Source organism: Barbatula barbatula (assembly GCF_947034865.1).
Source record: "Barbatula barbatula genome assembly, chromosome: 8".
Taxonomy (NCBI): Eukaryota; Metazoa; Chordata; class Actinopteri; order Cypriniformes; family Nemacheilidae; genus Barbatula; species Barbatula barbatula.
Genome location: NC_136771.1, coordinates 24,454,215 through 24,472,183, shown reverse-complemented (window position 1 = coordinate 24,472,183; position 17,969 = coordinate 24,454,215). Strand labels below are relative to the sequence as shown.

Below are 17,969 nucleotides of genomic sequence, written 5' to 3'. Positions count from 1 at the left end.
AAACTTGATGATGATGATCGTTCGTTTGTTATACATCACAAACTCACCTTTTCCGACAACGTTGAGTCGCCTCACCCGACAACCGCGACCATCTCCTTGACAACCGCGACCATCTCCTTCTGGGGCCGCTCATGCAGGCTCAGCTCAGGTGCCGGTCGTGTGTGCCCTTCCCCTACTGACTTTCATTTTCGGTGCCCGAATATGAAAGTGAATCAGGCTTTCCTTTTTTTTATCTAGGCCTACGTGAAATTCTGCATCCATTGTACGATTATAATTTTTTTTTTAACGTCGAACATAAATATATGCTGACGTTCCATCATCTCTCTCATGTTCTGTCCATGATGGGAGGAGATGTCGACTGCAGCAGGGAGTTTAGGTAGAAGTGCGATTTTTTTGTAAAGTAAAATAATATTTTGAGGTTAGGGAGCACATATGTCTTACTTTGAATAAAAGCATCTGCCAAATAAATTAAATGGTAAAAATTGTTTTGTTTTAGTCTAAGATTTAAAAAACATGTAGGCCTACATCTAAATTTACTTATAATAAATAAATTTACTTGGTTATGAAAATGCTTGTGACCGTGTTGTGAAACATGCATTTAATATGCTATTGCATTTTACCTTTATAATCGCTGAATTGCACCTTTGATTAACATGACTACAAATCAAATCATGATAAAATATGAAAAATGGAGAACATTGTGAAGTCCTCTTGAACGGTAACAGAGATATCATTCACGAGAGGCCACGTGTGCCTGAACCAGCTCAGCCAAAACAAATCACTGTTTATTGTTTATTTGCAATTATGTTTTTCTAACAGTTCCTCCGACACATTTGAACAAATGCAGCAGATGAACACAAACATTGATTACGAATGTATCATGTGTACATATAACAATAAGGATTTAACATAATTAAGAGCTAATGATGGGCGTTCGCTCAAAGGCTGTGACATACCAGAGATGTTTAACTACTCAGGAGGGTTTATGGGTAAGTGAAGACTGTAGACTACTGTTGTTCTGCTGTCTGTGTTTGCATCAGAATAACGTTCAAATCTATCACAAGCATTAAACTGCAGAAAACAAAACATGAGAAGTGTGTCACAATTCAAGCAAACAGGTGAATGTACGCATGGATTTGATTTTAAGTTTATTAGTAGTAGTATTTGATACTTTATTCTGTCATTACAGAAAGACATGACCACATTTACAGCAAGACTTCATGAAACATGTTGTTAAAACAGCATGATGAGGAAAACTCACCTCAACTGTGTTTATTAAGTTCACGTCTGACCCTTCAGAAAATACACAAACATATAAAACAAACATTATTAGACAGATTAACAGAATGATGAAGGCATATTACCACATCTGCCACCCTCATGCACATTTACTGAAGGCCAGTAGAGGGAGATAAAGCTCTTCGGTCCCCATAGTAAGAATAAAAATGACTATGATCAAGTCAATGTGCTCAATTATTTGGCTGAACCATTTGTTTAAAGGGAATCATGTAGAGGGGGATTTTCCATGTTCAGTAGGAAAACAGTCTTATACTGAAGCATCAGAAAACCATAAAATTAAAATGAAAACATGAACAGACTGAATTACCTCGAGTCAGTCGATTGGCCAACAAAAGCACGGAAACTCCAGCCAGCAGCAAAAATAAAACCTCAGAGATGATCATTACAAAAACACCTGGAAGTAAGAGAATCTGTTATGTAGCACATTTTATAAGACGCACATGCATGCAAACATACATTTTATATCACCAATTTACATTTTCACATTTATTAAAAAAGGACGAACAGTTGAAAAATACCTGCTGTTTTAACTGAAGTCAGTGTGAAGTTAGTTTGTTGGATTTCTGTGAATGGTGAAGTTTCCAGTGTTGGAAATTATGGTGATGATGGTGATGATGATGATGATGATGATGATGATGAGATCTGACCAACAAACATCACTATAACAATAAAGCATTGACAGTAACATGGAGATATATGGTAAACAAAACAAAACGTTCTCACCTTTTCTTACGGTAAATATAAACTTCTGAATGATGCCAATGTCTTACACTCATTCTCTACATAAAGCCTACATTTGCTGACACACTCAGATGTGAAGAATAATAATCGAGTAGGTAGTGACAGTTTCAGACAAAATAAATAAATGATATATATTCTATTATGACATTTCTACACTGTCACTGCTCAATGTGTCTTAGGATGCACGTTTAGATAAGCCATTATAATGGGTTTTTATTCTGTTTAAACATTATCTTTGTACAATTAAAGTGTTCAAAACACCTAGTTTTCACAGTTTTCAGCAGAGTTTTCTGCTATTAATAATAGTTTTCTTGTGAAAGTCTTCAATGTAAATTACTTAGACTCATTTTTCAAAACATATATGTTATCAACACAATTCAAATGAAACGACAAAAACGTATGTGAAGGATGAAAAGTGTTTATATGTTCAGTGCTGGTGATTGGTTTTATTAGTCTTCATGTGTTACAGTCATTACAGTGTTTGATATGATGATGTTTTCATGAGTTTAAGAGCATCAGAGTTACTCACCTTCTATAACATTCAGATTCACTTCAGTGTAGATATCTACAGAGCGAGATCTATCAACTGCACACTGGTACGTGTCTGAATCCTGTTCCTTCAGATCAGTGATGTTGACAGTGAAGACTGATGCTGTTGTGTCGTCATACAGAGAGAATCTTCCATTCTTAAACCATTGATCTTTAATATCAGTCCGGATGAGAACAGAACACCATCCAAGCTTTGGTATACCTGGCTTCTGTCCTCTACAAAAATATTTTGCTTTTCTTGTATATTCTCTGTCATATTGACATGTGATGGTGACGGCTCCTCCTGTATATCCCATCACACTGAAGCTCAGAGCTCCTGACAGAACAAAGAGTTGAAGATTCACGATTCATCTGTGAAGATAATGTCAAAAGACGCTTGTTGTTCTATGATCAGAGAACATGAACAGATTCTTACCAGGAATCATCAGCAGTGTGAAAGTCAACATCATCTTCATTCTTCTTGTGTATTCAATCATCTTCTCTGTTTTTCTTCATCTCCATACAAGCATCTGAAGTTGTTCAGGAGTGTCTGTGTGTTTCAATGTTTTCTGCTACAGCTGCTTAAAGTGACAAACACACGCCCTTCCTATTTTGACTTCCTCTTTCAAAACTGCTCAAACAGAGTGAGAATATGAAGCATTATAGGCGATTCGATTTGTACATTAAACAAATTTCATCATCATAGCAGCTTTCCTGTAGCTCAGTGGTAAGAGCATTGTGTTAACAATGCAAGGTTGTGGGTTTAATCCCAGTGGATTGCAGATACCTATATCTGTATAGGATAATGCAATGTAAGTCGCTTTGGATAAAAGCGTCTACTAAATGCCTAAATGTAACAATGTAAAGCAACATCACAATTATCTTAACTCAATACAAATCAATCAGTGTGTTCTCCAAAAAAAAGAAAATATTAATTTGTGGAAAGTTGACAGAAACAGAAGAGATCATTACTTCTAAAAACACTAAATCAGCAAATGAGTCTGTATGACTCTGTAATAGTTTGAACACGAGGTTTAAAAGCAAGCAACCAAACAAACAAACAAACAGCTTTAGCAGTCCAGTCTGAAGCTTAATAAGTCACATTCTCTGCTATTTAGACATAAATATACAGTAAGTGAAGTAAAATGTGTTTACTGGTATAGTAAAGTGTATTTCTTATTTACGTTTCTCGTTGAATTTAGATTGTTGTAATGAGACACGTGACTGACGGAAGACTCGACCTGAATAATTCAACAATCTAAATTCATTCAAATATGACAACAGATTTCAAACAAATAAACTAAATGAAGACATAAACAATAATAATCAACATGAGGTTTTTATTATAAAATAGTCAAATTACAAATCTCAACTGTGAAGGACCTGCGGGGCTTTAAAACAATGCGTGACTTACATTTAAACTCCACATAAGGAGGATAGATGGACGGACCACAAAACAGGAAATACTACAAATCATTAAACTATGTTTTCCAAACCATAATGAAACTTTGACTGAACACAAAACTCATCAAGGACTCACAATAAAACATCTGCTAACCAAAGGGCAAATTTACAAAATATTAACAAAAATAACACTTTAACATACTGTCATCTCTTATTTACCTCAAAGACATTGACTGAAAATAGATTTAAGAACAATACATCAGACGTACATTTACATTTTACATTTAGTCATTTAGCAGACGCTTTTATCCAAAGCGACTTACAGATGAGGAAACATTGGAAGCAATTATATACAACATAGGCAACGAAAATACATAAGTGCATCAAACTAGTCCATTAAAGCCTAGCACAGTATAAAAGCTAAGAATAGTGAGGTTAGTAAGGTTTTTTTTTTTTTTTTTTTAAAGAAGGAAAGGGAAGAGAATTAGGAAAAACTCAATCAGCGACGTCTTGACGTAAGCTGTTCACGATCCTGATTATTTCGCAATCTGACAGGATCAGATCCATCTGATTTGTTTTGGAAGCTCATTGCTCAATTCAGACCATCAGATATGACACAGTTCGAACTTTTAACTGTCGAGTAAACAGTGTTAGGAGAAACAGAGGGGATTATGGGTAATTGTGCCGTGGCGTAAACAGTGTGAGGAGAATCAGATGGGATTGTGGGTAATCGTGCAGTGGAGTATACAGTGTTGGGACTACCAGAGAGGATTGTGGGTAATTGTACCGTGGCATACACAATGTTAGGACACAAGGTACTGCAGACATCTTCTCGTCTGATGTCGTTGATCTCTGTGTAATCACAAGATGCTCGAGAAATCTGAACAGATACAGAGAAATACAGCTGTAGAGATCTCCTCTCCTCAAAACATTCAAGAATAAAGCAGTAATTGAACTCACCTGCTCCTTGTTTACTGGACCAGCGGGAGATCTCGCCACTGTGAAATTAGAAATAGTCAAAAAACACATTTAGTCGTTCATCCAGAATGCATGACATCTCACACCTGTACTCATCATATCACATATGGATGTATATTCTCTGTTTTATGTAAATGTTTTCACGTATGATCGCTTATAGAGAACAGTCAACATATTGTGTGTTTAAAACAGAACGAGTGTTCACCTGCAGTCTGATGTCTCTTATAGAGAATCACCGTCAGCATCGACAGGCCAGTGATGATCAGAACCAGAACCACAGACAAACTCATGATCAATAAAGAGTCTGAAAATAAACAGACATTCAATATGACAACGTGACTTCAGATAGAAGAAAAACAACAAGTGTATGCAAAAACACGGTGTGCACCTGATGATCTCACAGGAGATGCTGACATGACTGCAGACTGAATATTTGAGAAAGTTGAGGATGATGATGATGTTGTGACCAGTGCTGACTGAACTGATGAGAAAGACGTTACGAAGGATGATGATGATGATGATGATGAGGATGATGATGATGTTGATGATGATGATGATGTTGTTGTTGTTGGTGGTGATGATGTTTTGTGATCATTAGTGTCTAAAACAAAGAAAGCACAGTGATGTTTTTTTCACACATGAGCGGTACTTCTCTATTCTCGTTTTAAACTTCACAGAACTGACATCGTCTTTCACACATTATTAATAAACCAAGCTGGTTTCCTCCTGTGCACTGAACTGAACCCAAACCACAAACTTTTCAGCAAGATAAGACTTTACCAAGACTTGAAAATAAGAGAAGAACACTTTTTCAGTGTGATTCAACACCCTCCTGTACTTAGACTCATTATTCAAATCATATATGTTATCAACACAGTTAATATGAAACAACAATCAACAGCCCACGAAAAACGTATGTGAAGAATGAAAAGTGTTTATATGTTCAGTGCTGGTGATTGGTTTTATTAGTCTTCATGTGTTACAGTCATTACAGTGTTTGATATGATGATGTTTTCATGAGTTTAAGAGCATCAGAGTTACTCACCTTCTGTAACATTCAGATTCACTTCAGTGTAGATATCCCCAATGTAAGATCTATCAACTGCACACTGGTATGTGTCTGAATCCTGTTCATTCAGATCAGTGATGTTGACAGTGACGACTGATGCTGTTGTGTTGTCATACAGAGAGAATCTTCCATTCTTAACCCATTGATCTTTAATACTCTTAAACCATTTATCTTTAACATCAGTCTTGATGAGATCAGAACACCGTCCATGCATTGATATAACTGGCTTCTGTCCTCTACAAAAATATTTTGCATTACTTGTATATTCTCTGTCATATTGACATGTGATGCTGACGGCTCCTCCTGTATATCCCATCACACTGAAGCTCAGAGCTCCTGACAGAACAAAGAGTTGAAGATTCACGGTTCATCTGTGAAGATAATGTCAAAAGACGCTTGTTCTTCTATGATCAGAACATTCTTACCAGGAATCATCAGCAGTGTGAAGGTCAACATCATCTTCATTCTTCTCCGTTATTTGTAGTCTCAGTTCTTCTTTGTGTCTCTTGAAAGCATCTTCATGAGTGTCAGTGTGTTTCCTGTGGCGTGGTTGTGAATGTGACAAACACATGTAACACGCCCACTTCCTATATGTTTAATTACACTGACATCTGTTTACACTTTCTCTTCCAGCCCAGCCAGGACAGAAACGCACAGAGACAGAAACAACACAGCTGCTGCTGCTTCTGCATATCAGCAAGATTAGATTTTCTAGCAGACTTTTAAATAAAAGAGCGACAGTGATGTGTACTCGTGTGATGAAGATCTTGTCTCTGTGATCTGAAGTTCACACCGTTATTCTGCTGATCTGGGATCAGTCACATTAGTGATGAAGAGAACATGTTTAAATACACTGACGTGGTGGACACACGTGCAAACTGCAGCGGTTTTCATGGTGACTGCATTGAGTAACTGGAAATATTTAAATGTATTTACTCATAATCATGCAAACATCATATTAACATGAAGACAAGTACAACAAAGGCTTTATTTACACACATTTGAAGAGGATCTAATACAACTCTATATGATAATTTTTTTACCTGTATTTTACTTAAGAAATGTTCATGGTTATATAGTTGTACAGTTATTTAACTCAAATAAAGCACAAAAAGTCCAGTGACGATGATGTTATCAACTTCACTTCTGTGAGGTTCAACTCCCCAGTGGTATATGCCTGAATCCCATCATGTCAGATCAGTGATGGTGACAGTGAAAACCGCTAGTCTTGTGTGGTCATACTGAGAGAATCTTCCATTCTTAACCCATCCGCCTTTAAAACCTGAGTCTTGATGAGCTCAAAACACCATCCAGGCAATGTTGGCTTTTTAACTCGACAAAAATGTTTGGGATTTCTTCTATATCAAATTAACTTGTTATGGTGACTGTTCCTTCTGTATATCCCATCAAACTGACGCTCAAAGCTCCTGACAGAAAACATTGAATCAAAGAGTTGAAGATTCACGATTCATCTCTAAAGATAATATCAGTAAAGGTTTGTTCTTCTGTCATCAGAGAACATGAACAGATTATTACCAGGAATCCACAGCAGTGTGAAAGTCAACATCATCTTCATTCTTTTCGCATATTCAGTCGTCACCTCCGGTGTTTGTACCTTCAGTTGTTCTTGAACTCTCTAGCAAGCGTCTGAAGCTTTTTAAGACTGTCGGTGTGTTTTACATCTGCTGAAAGTGACCAACACACACACTTTCCATTTCCTCTTCTTTTGTATCTGAGCGAGCCTAAGGGTTGTTTACTTTTCAGCAGGTTTTGTCTCAAAATATATTAATTGTGTTAAAATTATGTCATAAGGATACTAACCTTAGGTGAACATGGTAACGCTATTGAGTAATGTTAGGGATTTATTCACTTGGGTCTCAAAGTACATGTGAAGTCACGATCAATTTGACACGAAATGTCACACAAGCAAAATTGCATGCTGCGAAATTTCATGCATCTTGATAAAAAAAGACGTTTCATGCAGAAACGGAGCTGACAGCAGATTGACAGAGGGTTTACAGATATTCTGCCCAAAAGGTTAAAAACTGACGTCAACCGAAAAGAATCACCACTCCAGAGAAGAAGTACATTCTCAGAATGTGATGAAAGATTACAATACAACAACGTCTTTGTGGAATGACTAATGAACTGTACCCCACAAAACTAATAATGTACCCTAACACAGTAAATATGGTCAATCTGGTTTAATGGGCACTTTAATACACTTTATTATCCAAACATCATATTTGTGAAGGCATGTCATATTACGACCTAATTTAAACATGTATAAATAAGATTTAATATCAACTAAAAATCTATAGATGGTTTTACCAGCAACAAGTTAAAAGTGCGTCTAGCCGTATTATTTTGTGTTACTAATAGAAGATCCAATAGTTGGCTAAACTTATATGTGACAAAGTCACACGACCAATTTAACAGATTGTTTATTAATACAATGAATATTGAAAAAAATCTATAAATTGTAGATTAATACACAATAAAATATAAATATATCAATATCAATTCAATTCATGAATTGTTATACTAGTCACTAGCCAGACCGATGTGTACATCTAATTCATCTGAACCTAGAACAGCAGCCAAAAGGCAGGAAACCATGTTGAACTCAGTGGTGTCCTCTAGTGGTGACTGCAGATCAGCACCATGGACAGCAGACGAAAACAAACACGTGACTGCAGGGGAGCCAATAGAATTACTCCAATATGTTTGTTGTGTTGCTCAAATAGACAGTTCTCTCTGTGTTTCTGGACACATGGAAACCTGTGCGCTACTGAACAGTTGCATAGACAGGGTTAGGAGCATCAGAGAGGATTGTGGGTAATTGTACAGTATCATAAACCGTTTTAGAAGCATCAGAGCCATTGGTGGGTAATTGAACCGTATGATAAACAGTGTTCGGAGCATCAGAGGGGATCGTGGGTAATGGTGTAGTATTGCAGTCTCTGATGGTTCCTGTCAGATTACTGATGTCTGTAATCTCCTCGTAACCAAGAGTGATTTCAGTTATCTGAGGCGAGAGAGAGAAAATGAGATGCAGCTCTTAAGGTCACTCAACTCAACAATCATCCAAACAGATTTAATTTACACACCGATTCATAGTTTTCTGCTCCGGAATGAGACATTTTAAAGTCTGAATCAGCATCTGTTTAAAACACAAAATAATAAATCTCACATTCACAAGACGTCAAGATGTAAGTGTTTGGTCATTGCACATCAGTTTCAGTGCATCATCTGTTTTCAACACCAGATGGAACACGTTTTCCATCACCCATCACTGCAACTAGCTTTGAAACATCGTTTGAATCAACCTGAGACATCACTGTGTTCATGTTTTAAAAGCATCAAATAAAAACATAGTGAAAGAGTTTTAACCTTGAGCTGAACGTCTCCTGCAGTAAAGCAGAATGAATAACAGCAGTCCAGTGAAGATCAGAATCACAACCACACACACAATAATGACGATGATGATCAGAGACGAGTCTGAAAGCACAAATGAATCAAATGAGTCGGATGTCTCTCGTGTATGGAAACTAAATGATGTGTAAATGAATTAGATTACTGCTCAAGATATCAGGAGAAGCAGATGGAGAATCAGACACTGATGGCCGGGTGTTTAGTGTAGGAGATGGAGTTTCAATTGTTGAAGATGGGGGTGGTGTTGATGGATGTGTGTTTTCTTCAAAACTTTGCTCTAGAAAGTGAGGAATAAACTGTGATAGTTTGAGGGATATAACAAAGTAAAAACGCCCCACAATGTCATTGCTGCTGCACATTACAAATGCTGAATCAACATAAGTTCGAGTTAAATAAACCTGGACATTATAAACAAACTGTTGTGTTTGAAGACATATTTGTTTCTGTTTCAACTTGGTTGTTGTTTCTGGATTACTCACCTTCTGTAATATTCAGCTTCACTTCGGTGTAGATATCTACAGAGCGAGATATATCAACTGCACACTGGTACGTGTCTGAATCCTGTTCATTCAGATCAGTGATGTTGACCCTGAAGACTGATGCTGTTGTGTCGTCATACAGAGAGAATCTTCTATTCTTAAACCATTTATCTTTAATATGAGTCCGGATGAGATCAGAACACCGTCCAGGCCCTGGCTTCTGTCCTCTACAAAAATACTTCACATTTCTTGTATATTGTCTGTGATATTGACATGTGATGCTGACGGCACCTCCTGTATATCCCATCACACTGAAGCTCAGAGCTCCTGACAGAACAAAGAGTTGAAGATTCATGATCTGAAGATAATGTCAGTATATAAGCTGAAGTTAAAGACGTTTGTTCTTCCGTCATCAGAGAACATGAACAGATTCTTACCAGGAATCATCAGCAGTGTGAGAGTCAACATCATCTTCATTCTTCTTGTGTATTCAGTCGTCATCTCAGGTGTTTGTACCTTCAGTTCTTCTTTGCCTTCCTTGAATCTGAAGCTCTGTTTAATGTTATGCTTCATGTCAGATGATAAGTTCCTCTTTCAAGTGCTTTACATTCACAGTTATATAAGTAAGCAAACATTTTCACTTCCTGTTCTCAGGCCTCAGTTCCCTACTCAACATGCAAATGAACGAGTTATGAGGTCTGCAGACAAAGACCATAAAACACATCCACACTGTACAGAACTAAATCAAGAATGAATGAATGAGTCTGACAGCATTAAACAAATGAAATCACTTGAACATGTTCTGGATGTTTCTCGATTCAGAAAGCTACAAAATAATGATGTTTAGGTTCTCTGTTAAGACACGTTGACTTCAGATGAAAGCTTATTGACTCTATTTGTTTATGTGTTGATGGATACACTAAATTTGTATAATGCCTCTGAATGTCATCTACTTCCTGTTTCCTGTTATTCCTTTCTGATGTATTAGTGTTAATATTCCTGTGCCATGAAATGTAAACGTATTTTTATGCAAATTATATTGAGCAGGAAGTCTGATAAGATACGAGATGATACCTGCATTTCAAATATATAAAAACAACACGCAGATTTACATTTGAACAGGATAATAACAGGAGCAGAAGCTTCGTCATGTTAAATCTACAACATCAATAAAACATCAGATGCTCTGACAAACGTCTCTCTCTCTCTCTCTCTCTCTCTCTCTCTCTCTCTCTCTCTCTTTTTGTCTTAACAACATATTCACACTTAAGGTTTACATTTTAAAAATGCAATTAATGTCACAAGACATTATCAAACATTATATTTATTGGTAAAATATGAATTCAACAAGGACACTAGATTGTTTCTTGTAACACAAGTGATTTAGTTTTATTCACTTATTTTATTGATCGCAGAATATATCAGACCTTGTGTTTTTAAATCTTCTTGCTTGTGTTTTACTTGAACATACAAACATTCTGTTGTTTTATTCAATGCCGCTTCAGGAGACTCTAAATTGGCATAATAATCACATTCTGTGTCTGTCACCTGATTGGCTGAATGGGTGTGACTGAGTTTTAAATCAGACTGCTGATTGGTTACAGTGGCATAAACACTAAAGGCTGTTGGGATGTTGGTGAGGTGTGATGCAGACGTTTGATTGGACAACATTGTGGTGACATCAGGTGATGCGGGGTGGCTTTCTGGTATCTCTTCATACATTCGGTCAATCTGAAAAACAGTCACTCTATAACTTAATGCACGACAATGCCATGTTCATGTTTAAAGTTTTACAGGAAATATCTGAAAACCCACCTCTGTATTTTGATGCTCACTTTGCTGATATAAAGCTGACGATGAAAAAAAGCAGAAAATTCATAAAACAAACATAAAGAGGAAGCATCTAATAGTCATTTTCTGTATTACCTGTTTTAAATTTCTTTCTTTTTAGTTTCAGGAGGAGGAACGATCCAGAAAACAGAACCAGCAGAAACACGACCAGACCGACAGCAACAGAGGTAAAGTCTGTAGCTACACAACAGCGAACAACATAAACATCTGTACCAGCACGTCAGAGTGTCTCTACAAAACACACAACAATACAAGTGAAACTGTTCTGGTGAACCTCAAGTGCTCAATAGAAAGACATGTTTGGAGGCTTTGTGTTGGTTTATGTGGGTTAACCGAGTTTCAGAATACATGTGGTGTGGAAACACGTTTCAACGACTGATTCAAAGCAAACATTAAAACAGCAAACATCACTTGCATGCTTGTAAACGTCAAATATCTATACGTTTAAATAAATACATGTTATCATTTTGCTAAAGAGGTGACACAAACACAGCTACACAGACAAAAGTCAATTCCTACAGTTCAACCACTTTCGAAATCATGAAAATGACCATTGCATCATGGGTAATGGAGTTTGTGGCTCACCAGAGTCCCGAGAGAGCAGTTCTGCAGCATTTTCTGTACCTGTTGTTTCACTTCCTGTTTGGTGCGACACTGACAGAACGACAATCTGCATTATGTTTATTTAATACTTGATTACATACATAAGTCCATAGTTTTTCTAATGTTCACTTTACTGCGATAATACAATGAAAGGCATGTTATTAGGTTCATTTATAACTTTTTCTTATTCTAGTTTATCAGAAGATAGTATGCGAACAAACAGACACTGGAGGAATACAAGTGGAAAAACATGAGTTGTATACCAACTATTCAAAGTTATCATTTCGAATTCTGTCTTCAAATATGAACAACACAGTTCCTTCACATTAACATGTAGAAATGGTGTGTTGTGGTACCTGTGGATGTTTTGTCAGTGGTGGTGTCTATAGATGGTGATGGGGTTTGTCTTTTGGGGGTAGATGTGAATCGATAAGCAGGTTTGAAGGTCACTGGAGCTGATTAACAGAAATATGAGATGATGAAGAGACAGATGAGAAACTTTTACTGTGCAAGTAGTTGATGAACCACATTGTTGAATAAAATGAAGCATCACGCACCACTATTCACCTTGAGAAGAACATTTGTATAGTCTCGACTAATCCAACACTGAGCATCACAACCGTATGATCCAGCATCTGTAATGGTCAAGTTTCTGATGGTGACTGTGACTGTTCTGGTCTTCTTACTGTCGAGCATTGAGAATCTGCCATTGACTACCATCTCTTCGCTGGACAGTATAGTGACACTATCTTTGTAAATGCCTTTGTAGAAATACTTGCTACAATCTTCATATCCTTGAGAATACAAACACTTGACATGAACTTCAGCTCCTATATTTCCAGTCACGGAAATGTCCGCACACAGCGTATCGTCCACTACAACTTCACAAATACAACAACAACACAATCACACTGGTGTTTGCTTTAATAGATACATCATAATGCACTGCGTGAAATTCCACTGAAAGAAAGAAGAAAGATGTATTTACCCAACATCAGAAACACGGAAAGTGCCAGAGAGAGATTCATGTCTGTGTTGCTGTGAGGTCTTGGTCAGATATACTTGTTGGCATACTTCATCAGCGTACAATAAAAGAAACCGCTTGCTGTTTGATTCTCGTGGGAAGATCAAACGCTAATGTGTGTGGGATCTCAAGGGCTGTTGTGTGTGAAAATCAAGTGTGAACTTTTTACAAACCACAAGCAGTTTCCTGTCCTCGCGTTTATTCTCCCATCAGAACTCTTGACAGAAAACACGCCCACTTCCTCTGTATATAGATTAGATTAGATTCAACTTTATTGTCATTACACATATACAAGTACAGTGTAACTAAATGTAGTTTTACGTCTAACCAGAAGTGCAGTTAGCAAGTGCAGGATATACAGTTAGAATAAATACAGAATACAATAGTGAGAATATAATACAGTGGGCATGGACTATAAAAATATTTTGCAGTAGGAATGTTCTATGAAAATATGACAGATGGCTATATACTATGAACATTAATGTACAGGTGGCTGTGAACAGATAATAATTTAGACTAAAATAGTGCAAGTGACTTAAGTGTGCATAAATTATTGACATTGGCTATTAAAGTTGCAGTGCAATAGAAGAGTTAATGCAGTTGTTGAAGTTACAGTGCAGTGGATGAGTTAATGCTGTTATTAAAGTTACGGTGGAGTATACGAGTTAATGCAGTTTATAGGTTACAGAGCAGTAGATTAGTTATATAAGAACAACAGAGAAAAATACAATAAGTGCAACAGTGTAAAGAGCATCACAGGGGATTGTGGGTAATTTAACAGTTACATAACCAGAATCAGAAGCATCAGAGGGGATTGTGGGTATTTGAGATGTATAATAACCAGCAACATACAAATAATTCAGGGAGCAAAAGTGATATATCATTCTTTAGAGGTCATTCATGTCAACAATCATCCAATCTCTGATTCATAGATTGCTGGTCCTGAGCGAGACATTTTACAGTCTGAATCAGCATCTGTTTAAAACGCAAAACAATACAATTAACATTGCCATCAAGATGTGAACATATCACTGTGACTCTGTGTCATTGCATCACCTGTTTTTGCCAGCAGAGGGCAACAAAATGTTTTCTATCACCAACAAACCCTCTTCCTACTTAATAACAACTGTTCCCTTTCTGTCGGTCTCTCGACGTTGTGTCGAAGCCGACAGATGGGGGTTCGCCCTTGAGAACCAATCGTCTCTGACTATTTTGAAAAGGCCAATGAAATTGGCGAATGAAATTTGCATGCCGGGCTCCGCCCCCGGATATCCGGGTATAAAAGGGGAGCCGGCGTGCTCATTCATTCCCCTTTTCGTTCTTCGGAGCCTTCGCATCTGATGACATTCTTCGAATTGCCGATTTCTACGACGCGGGCAGCGGAGATTCCCCTGGGCGTCCTGGCAGTTCCCGAGGTATTTTTCTAAAAGAGCAATTTCCTCAGCGTGGCATTGCCCGCTGATCTCTTGGGTGCAGTACACTCATCGAGGACGGGGACGGACACGGTGGTTGCCGCAAGTGTTCGGGGGTCCGATCACTGTGGCAGCCTCGTGGATTCGTCCTGCCCGCACGGCGCGCGGATGGCTATTCAGACGTTGCGTCACTGCGCGCGGATGGCTAGTCAGACGTTGCGTCACTGCGGGCGGACGGCTATTCAGACGTTGCGTCACGTTGGCTACGTTCTGTCAAGAGCAAGCCACCACCTCGTTTGCTTCCCGTTCTGTGACCGCAGCGGCTACGGCCCTGCCGTCAGCGGCGGCGAGCAGCGAGGGTGATGTGGGGATTATCGTGAGCGTTAATCCGTCAGCCGGTCGGCTCGCGGACCGCTCGCGCCCCGTCTCGCTTGTTTAGCAGGTCCCCAAGGATGGTCCTAAGCCATCTTATTCCTCAGCCACGCGCTCGGACACGAGCCGTGGAGATGAGGTGTCTCTTGCAACATCGGAGCGCGACCTGCTGGCATCAGACTCTGGCGATTCCCTGAAGCTCCCTCCCTCGGGAGGTCGAGCACAGGTGAGAGCAGACGTCAAGATGTCAGCCATGCTCGCTCGGACCGCCGTGAGCGTCGGGTTGCGGTGCAGCCCTGGTGCTCGCGGCTGGGTACTCGCACATTGGGCCCGGCTCAAGTGCCAAGTTTTACCGAGCTGCATAAGGAGTTCAGTAAGACCTGGAGCGTCCCTTTCGGCGTGCTTCCGTCTAGCTGACTCTATCGCCCTCTCTTCCCTCGGGGCGGGGAGGCAGCTAGGGACTATGTCAATGCACCCTGGGTGGAGCATGCAGTCGCGGGTATCCGCAGACGGCGGCCACCTGGGGGGCTTGACCTAGACTCACCGTCCAGGGCATGTAAGGTCTCAACATCTCTGGTGTTGAGGCTGGCAGTGCCGTGGACCAAGCTGCCTCCACTCTTACGCATGGCCTTCCTGCAGGCCAGGGCGCTAAAGAGAGCCCCACGGGGTAAGACCGACCCAAGTAGTGCCGCCGCCGACTGGCCCTCCGGGGACCGCGGTGGCAGCGCAGGCTGGGTCGGACGATGTCCACATCAGTGGCCCGGAAAGATGCCTCGGACCCAATCTTGCGCAGGGGGGCGATGTCGAGAAAGGCCACTTTCCCGACTCCCCTCTCGCAAGGTCGGCTGATTGGTGGCGCTGTCAAGGACTGCTCCAGCAGCCTTTTGACAGTGTAGAAACAGACCGGCCTGCTGTGACCCGGCCGCCTTTCGGCCGTCGAGGTCTCGCACGTGGTCTGCCCCCAGCAGCCCTGGCCTTCTCCAGCGTCGACTCCGGTTCTGGTGCCCCCGCAGGTGGCCCCCCGGAGGAGGACGTCAAGAGAAGGACCACCTAGAGAGATTGAACCATCGGGCCCGACCCAGCCTGGGTTGCTGGATGGTCGGACTGGGGCGGTCCCTGCCGCGTCCCAAACACCTTCTGGGCCCCTTCGGGGGCCTAGTGCCCGCCTTCTCACAAGGAGAGGTCTCTCTCTGGGTCCCACTTGCAGCCGCTCTCACCCTCTGAAAGATGGTGTTCGGCAACTCGACGTTGCGTCGTGGCGGCACGCAATGACGAGTATAAAGCAGCCCTCAGCACTCTCGCTTCGACGGTGCGTCGAGCTGCGCCATCGCCTGGCAGGTGATTTAGCGGAGCCGTTCCCCCCGGGGAGAACAGCACTGCTAGTCATTGAACCAACCCCCGCGGGTTGATGAAGTAGATCGCAGCCCCCCCTGTGAGGTCTCTGGGTGCTTGGTTAGCATTTCAAACCATCACGGTGGCTGGGAGTGTGGTCCGTCTCGGCATTCGATCCAGCTCGCCAGACCTCCGCCGGACTTCAGGCATCCTCTTACCTCAGCAGAGGCAGGGATGTTCCTGTGCTCCAGGCCGGGGCTGCCACCCCTCTGGCGAAGGCGATCGAACCGTCCCCTCGGCCGAGATGTCCAGTGGCTTCGACAGCCGCACTTCATCATCCCCAAAACCAGGGGTCGCTGCATACCTTGAGCAGCACCTTGCAAGGGTGCCGTTCGGGAGGCGCAGAAGCGCGTCCTGGTGTCTGTCAGACGCCAGGAGTGGTTCATGACAACTGACCGCATACTCTCATGTACAGTTCCCTCGGCACTGTCGAGGGGCTGGCATGTCAGTAAACGGGTCAGCCGGGAAAAAGAGAGCAGCTCTCCCTGGCGCGGAGCTCCCCCTTTTCCTGGTAGAGAACTCAACACTGTCTCCATGACGGCGTGCTCGCTCACGAGCACGCACAGTCAGTGCTGAGCTGCTTGAACTTTCAGGCAGCAGCCAGCGGTCCCCTGAAATCAGTTTCAGAGGCTCCTGGGCATGGTGTCCTCGGGGGTGGCCTGTCCCCCTCGGGTTGACGCACATGGGACCGCGACAGCACTGACTACAGAGATGAGTTCCCTGGAGAGCGTGGCGCACCGGCAGTAGGCGTATCGTCATTACACCTGCTGCCATCGCATCCTAACCCCGAGCAGGTCTTGAGGCCGGTCGTGGAACGACAGACGCCTCCCTACGGGGTGCGGGTGCGGTGTGCAATGGGCGCGCAGTGTCGGGTCGCTGGACGGGCCCCCGCCTGCGTTGGCAGATCACTGCCTTCAAGTTGCTAGCTGTCCTGCTTGCACTGATGAGGCTCCGGCCTCTCGTGCAGAGCCAGCATACTGGCCCGGACAGCACGACCGGCGTAGCGTACTAAACCTCAGGGTGGCACTCGCTCGCTGCAGTCATCGCAACTCGCCCAAAACGCCTCCTCCCGTGGAGACAGCAGGTGGCAAAGCCCCTGCAGGTCACATGCCCACCGGGCGTCCTGAACCAGACAGCCAAGCGCTCTCTCGTCAGTTGACACCCCGTCGGAAGTGATGACTCCACCCCTGCGGGCTGGCCTGGGTGTGGTTTGGGCGGGCACAGGGGGACCTGTCGCCTCCCTGAACACCACCCAGTACCGCTGGGCATTCCTTGGACGAGGACCCCCTCGACACGGAGGCCCTAGCGCGCAGCCTCCAGTGGAGACAGCAGGTGGCAAAGCCCCTGCAGGTCACATGACCACCGGATGTCCTGAACCAGAC

At 41.7% G+C, this 17,969-nt stretch overlaps 4 protein-coding genes across 8 annotated transcripts; all 4 read right to left on the bottom strand.

The window, feature by feature from the left end:
• Positions 1-765: 765 nt before the first annotated feature.
• LOC306897243 (CMRF35-like molecule 3) lies at positions 766-3,144 on the bottom strand. 4 transcript variants are annotated; one of them, XM_079461825.1, is made up of 6 exons: positions 3,005-3,144; positions 2,570-2,905; positions 1,818-1,958; positions 1,607-1,693; positions 1,262-1,293; positions 780-1,071 (listed from the first exon to the last, which is right to left on the bottom strand). In XM_079461825.1, the coding sequence occupies exons 1-3, from the start codon at positions 3,063-3,065 to the stop codon at positions 1,894-1,896; spliced, it is 462 nt and encodes a 153-aa protein (XP_079317951.1). In that variant the 5' UTR covers positions 3,066-3,144; the 3' UTR covers positions 780-1,071; positions 1,262-1,293; positions 1,607-1,693; positions 1,818-1,893. The 4 variants fall into 4 exon arrangements, with proteins under 4 accessions (XP_079317950.1, XP_079317951.1, XP_079317948.1 ...); XM_079461822.1 differs by having other exon boundaries at positions 945-1,071; positions 1,818-1,941; positions 3,005-3,128; XM_079461824.1 differs by having other exon boundaries at positions 766-1,293; positions 3,005-3,129.
• A 745-nt stretch (positions 3,145-3,889) lies between these two features.
• LOC306897226 (uncharacterized protein) lies at positions 3,890-6,545 on the bottom strand. Its single transcript, XM_079461799.1, has 6 exons — positions 6,445-6,545; positions 5,996-6,355; positions 5,339-5,551; positions 5,156-5,254; positions 4,933-4,970; positions 3,890-4,852 (listed from the first exon to the last, which is right to left on the bottom strand). Exons 1-6 carry the CDS (start codon positions 6,482-6,484, stop codon positions 4,565-4,567), a joined length of 1,038 nt encoding a protein of 345 aa, XP_079317925.1. The 5' UTR covers positions 6,485-6,545; the 3' UTR covers positions 3,890-4,564.
• A 1,664-nt stretch (positions 6,546-8,209) lies between these two features.
• Positions 8,210-10,826, bottom strand: LOC306897233 (uncharacterized protein). The gene is made up of 6 exons (XM_079461807.1): positions 10,371-10,826; positions 9,934-10,260; positions 9,600-9,731; positions 9,413-9,520; positions 9,130-9,182; positions 8,210-9,047 (listed from the first exon to the last, which is right to left on the bottom strand). Exons 1-6 carry the CDS (start codon positions 10,504-10,506, stop codon positions 8,808-8,810), a joined length of 996 nt encoding a protein of 331 aa, XP_079317933.1. The 5' UTR covers positions 10,507-10,826; the 3' UTR covers positions 8,210-8,807.
• Positions 10,827-11,239: 413 nt separating this feature from the next.
• LOC306897230 (uncharacterized protein) lies at positions 11,240-13,556 on the bottom strand. Of its 2 annotated transcripts, none has more exons than XM_079461803.1 (7): positions 13,376-13,556; positions 12,945-13,268; positions 12,744-12,842; positions 12,370-12,438; positions 11,860-11,964; positions 11,749-11,783; positions 11,240-11,664 (listed from the first exon to the last, which is right to left on the bottom strand). In XM_079461803.1, the coding sequence occupies exons 1-7, from the start codon at positions 13,413-13,415 to the stop codon at positions 11,323-11,325; spliced, it is 1,014 nt and encodes a 337-aa protein (XP_079317929.1). In that variant the 5' UTR covers positions 13,416-13,556; the 3' UTR covers positions 11,240-11,322. The 2 variants fall into 2 exon arrangements, with proteins under 2 accessions (XP_079317929.1, XP_079317930.1); XM_079461804.1 differs by having other exon boundaries at positions 11,270-11,664; positions 12,945-13,181; positions 13,376-13,514.
• Between the last annotated feature and the right edge of the window lie 4,413 nt (positions 13,557-17,969).

Bases quoted from the DNA above. Each gene is read 5' to 3' on its own strand.
- LOC306897243 (XM_079461822.1), bottom strand. From the start codon at position 3,065: ATGATTGAATACACAAGAAGAATGAAGATGATGTTGACTTTCACACTG. The intron at 2,906-3,004 runs GTAAGAATCTGT...TTGTTCTGTCAG, and splicing joins CACACTGCTGATGATTCCTG to GAGCTCTGAGCTTCAGTGTG. The intron at 1,942-2,569 runs GTGAGTAACTCT...TTTGTTGGTCAG, and splicing joins GAATCTGAATGTTATAGAAG to ATCTCATCATCATCATCATC.
- LOC306897226 (XM_079461799.1), bottom strand. From the start codon at position 6,484: ATGAAGATGATGTTGACCTTCACACTGCTGATGATTCCTG. The intron at 5,255-5,338 runs GTGCACACCGTG...GTTTATTTTCAG, and splicing joins ATCTCCTGTGAGATCATCAG to ACTCTTTATTGATCATGAGT. The intron at 4,853-4,932 runs GTGAGTTCAATT...GTATCTGTTCAG, and splicing joins GTCCAGTAAACAAGGAGCAG to ATTTCTCGAGCATCTTGTGA.
- LOC306897233 (XM_079461807.1), bottom strand. From the start codon at position 10,506: ATGAAGCATAACATTAAACAGAGCTTCAGATTCAAGGAAGGCAAAGAA. The intron at 9,183-9,412 runs GTTAAAACTCTT...TGTTTTAAACAG, and splicing joins CAGGAGACGTTCAGCTCAAG to ATGCTGATTCAGACTTTAAA. The intron at 9,048-9,129 runs GTGTGTAAATTA...CTCTCGCCTCAG, and splicing joins GAGCAGAAAACTATGAATCG to ATAACTGAAATCACTCTTGG.
- LOC306897230 (XM_079461803.1), bottom strand. From the start codon at position 13,415: ATGAATCTCTCTCTGGCACTTTCCGTGTTTCTGATGTTGG. The intron at 12,843-12,944 runs GTGCGTGATGCT...TCTGTTAATCAG, and splicing joins TCTTCTCAAGGTGAATAGTG to CTCCAGTGACCTTCAAACCT. The intron at 11,784-11,859 runs GTAATACAGAAA...TTTCATCGTCAG, and splicing joins AAGAAAGAAATTTAAAACAG to CTTTATATCAGCAAAGTGAG.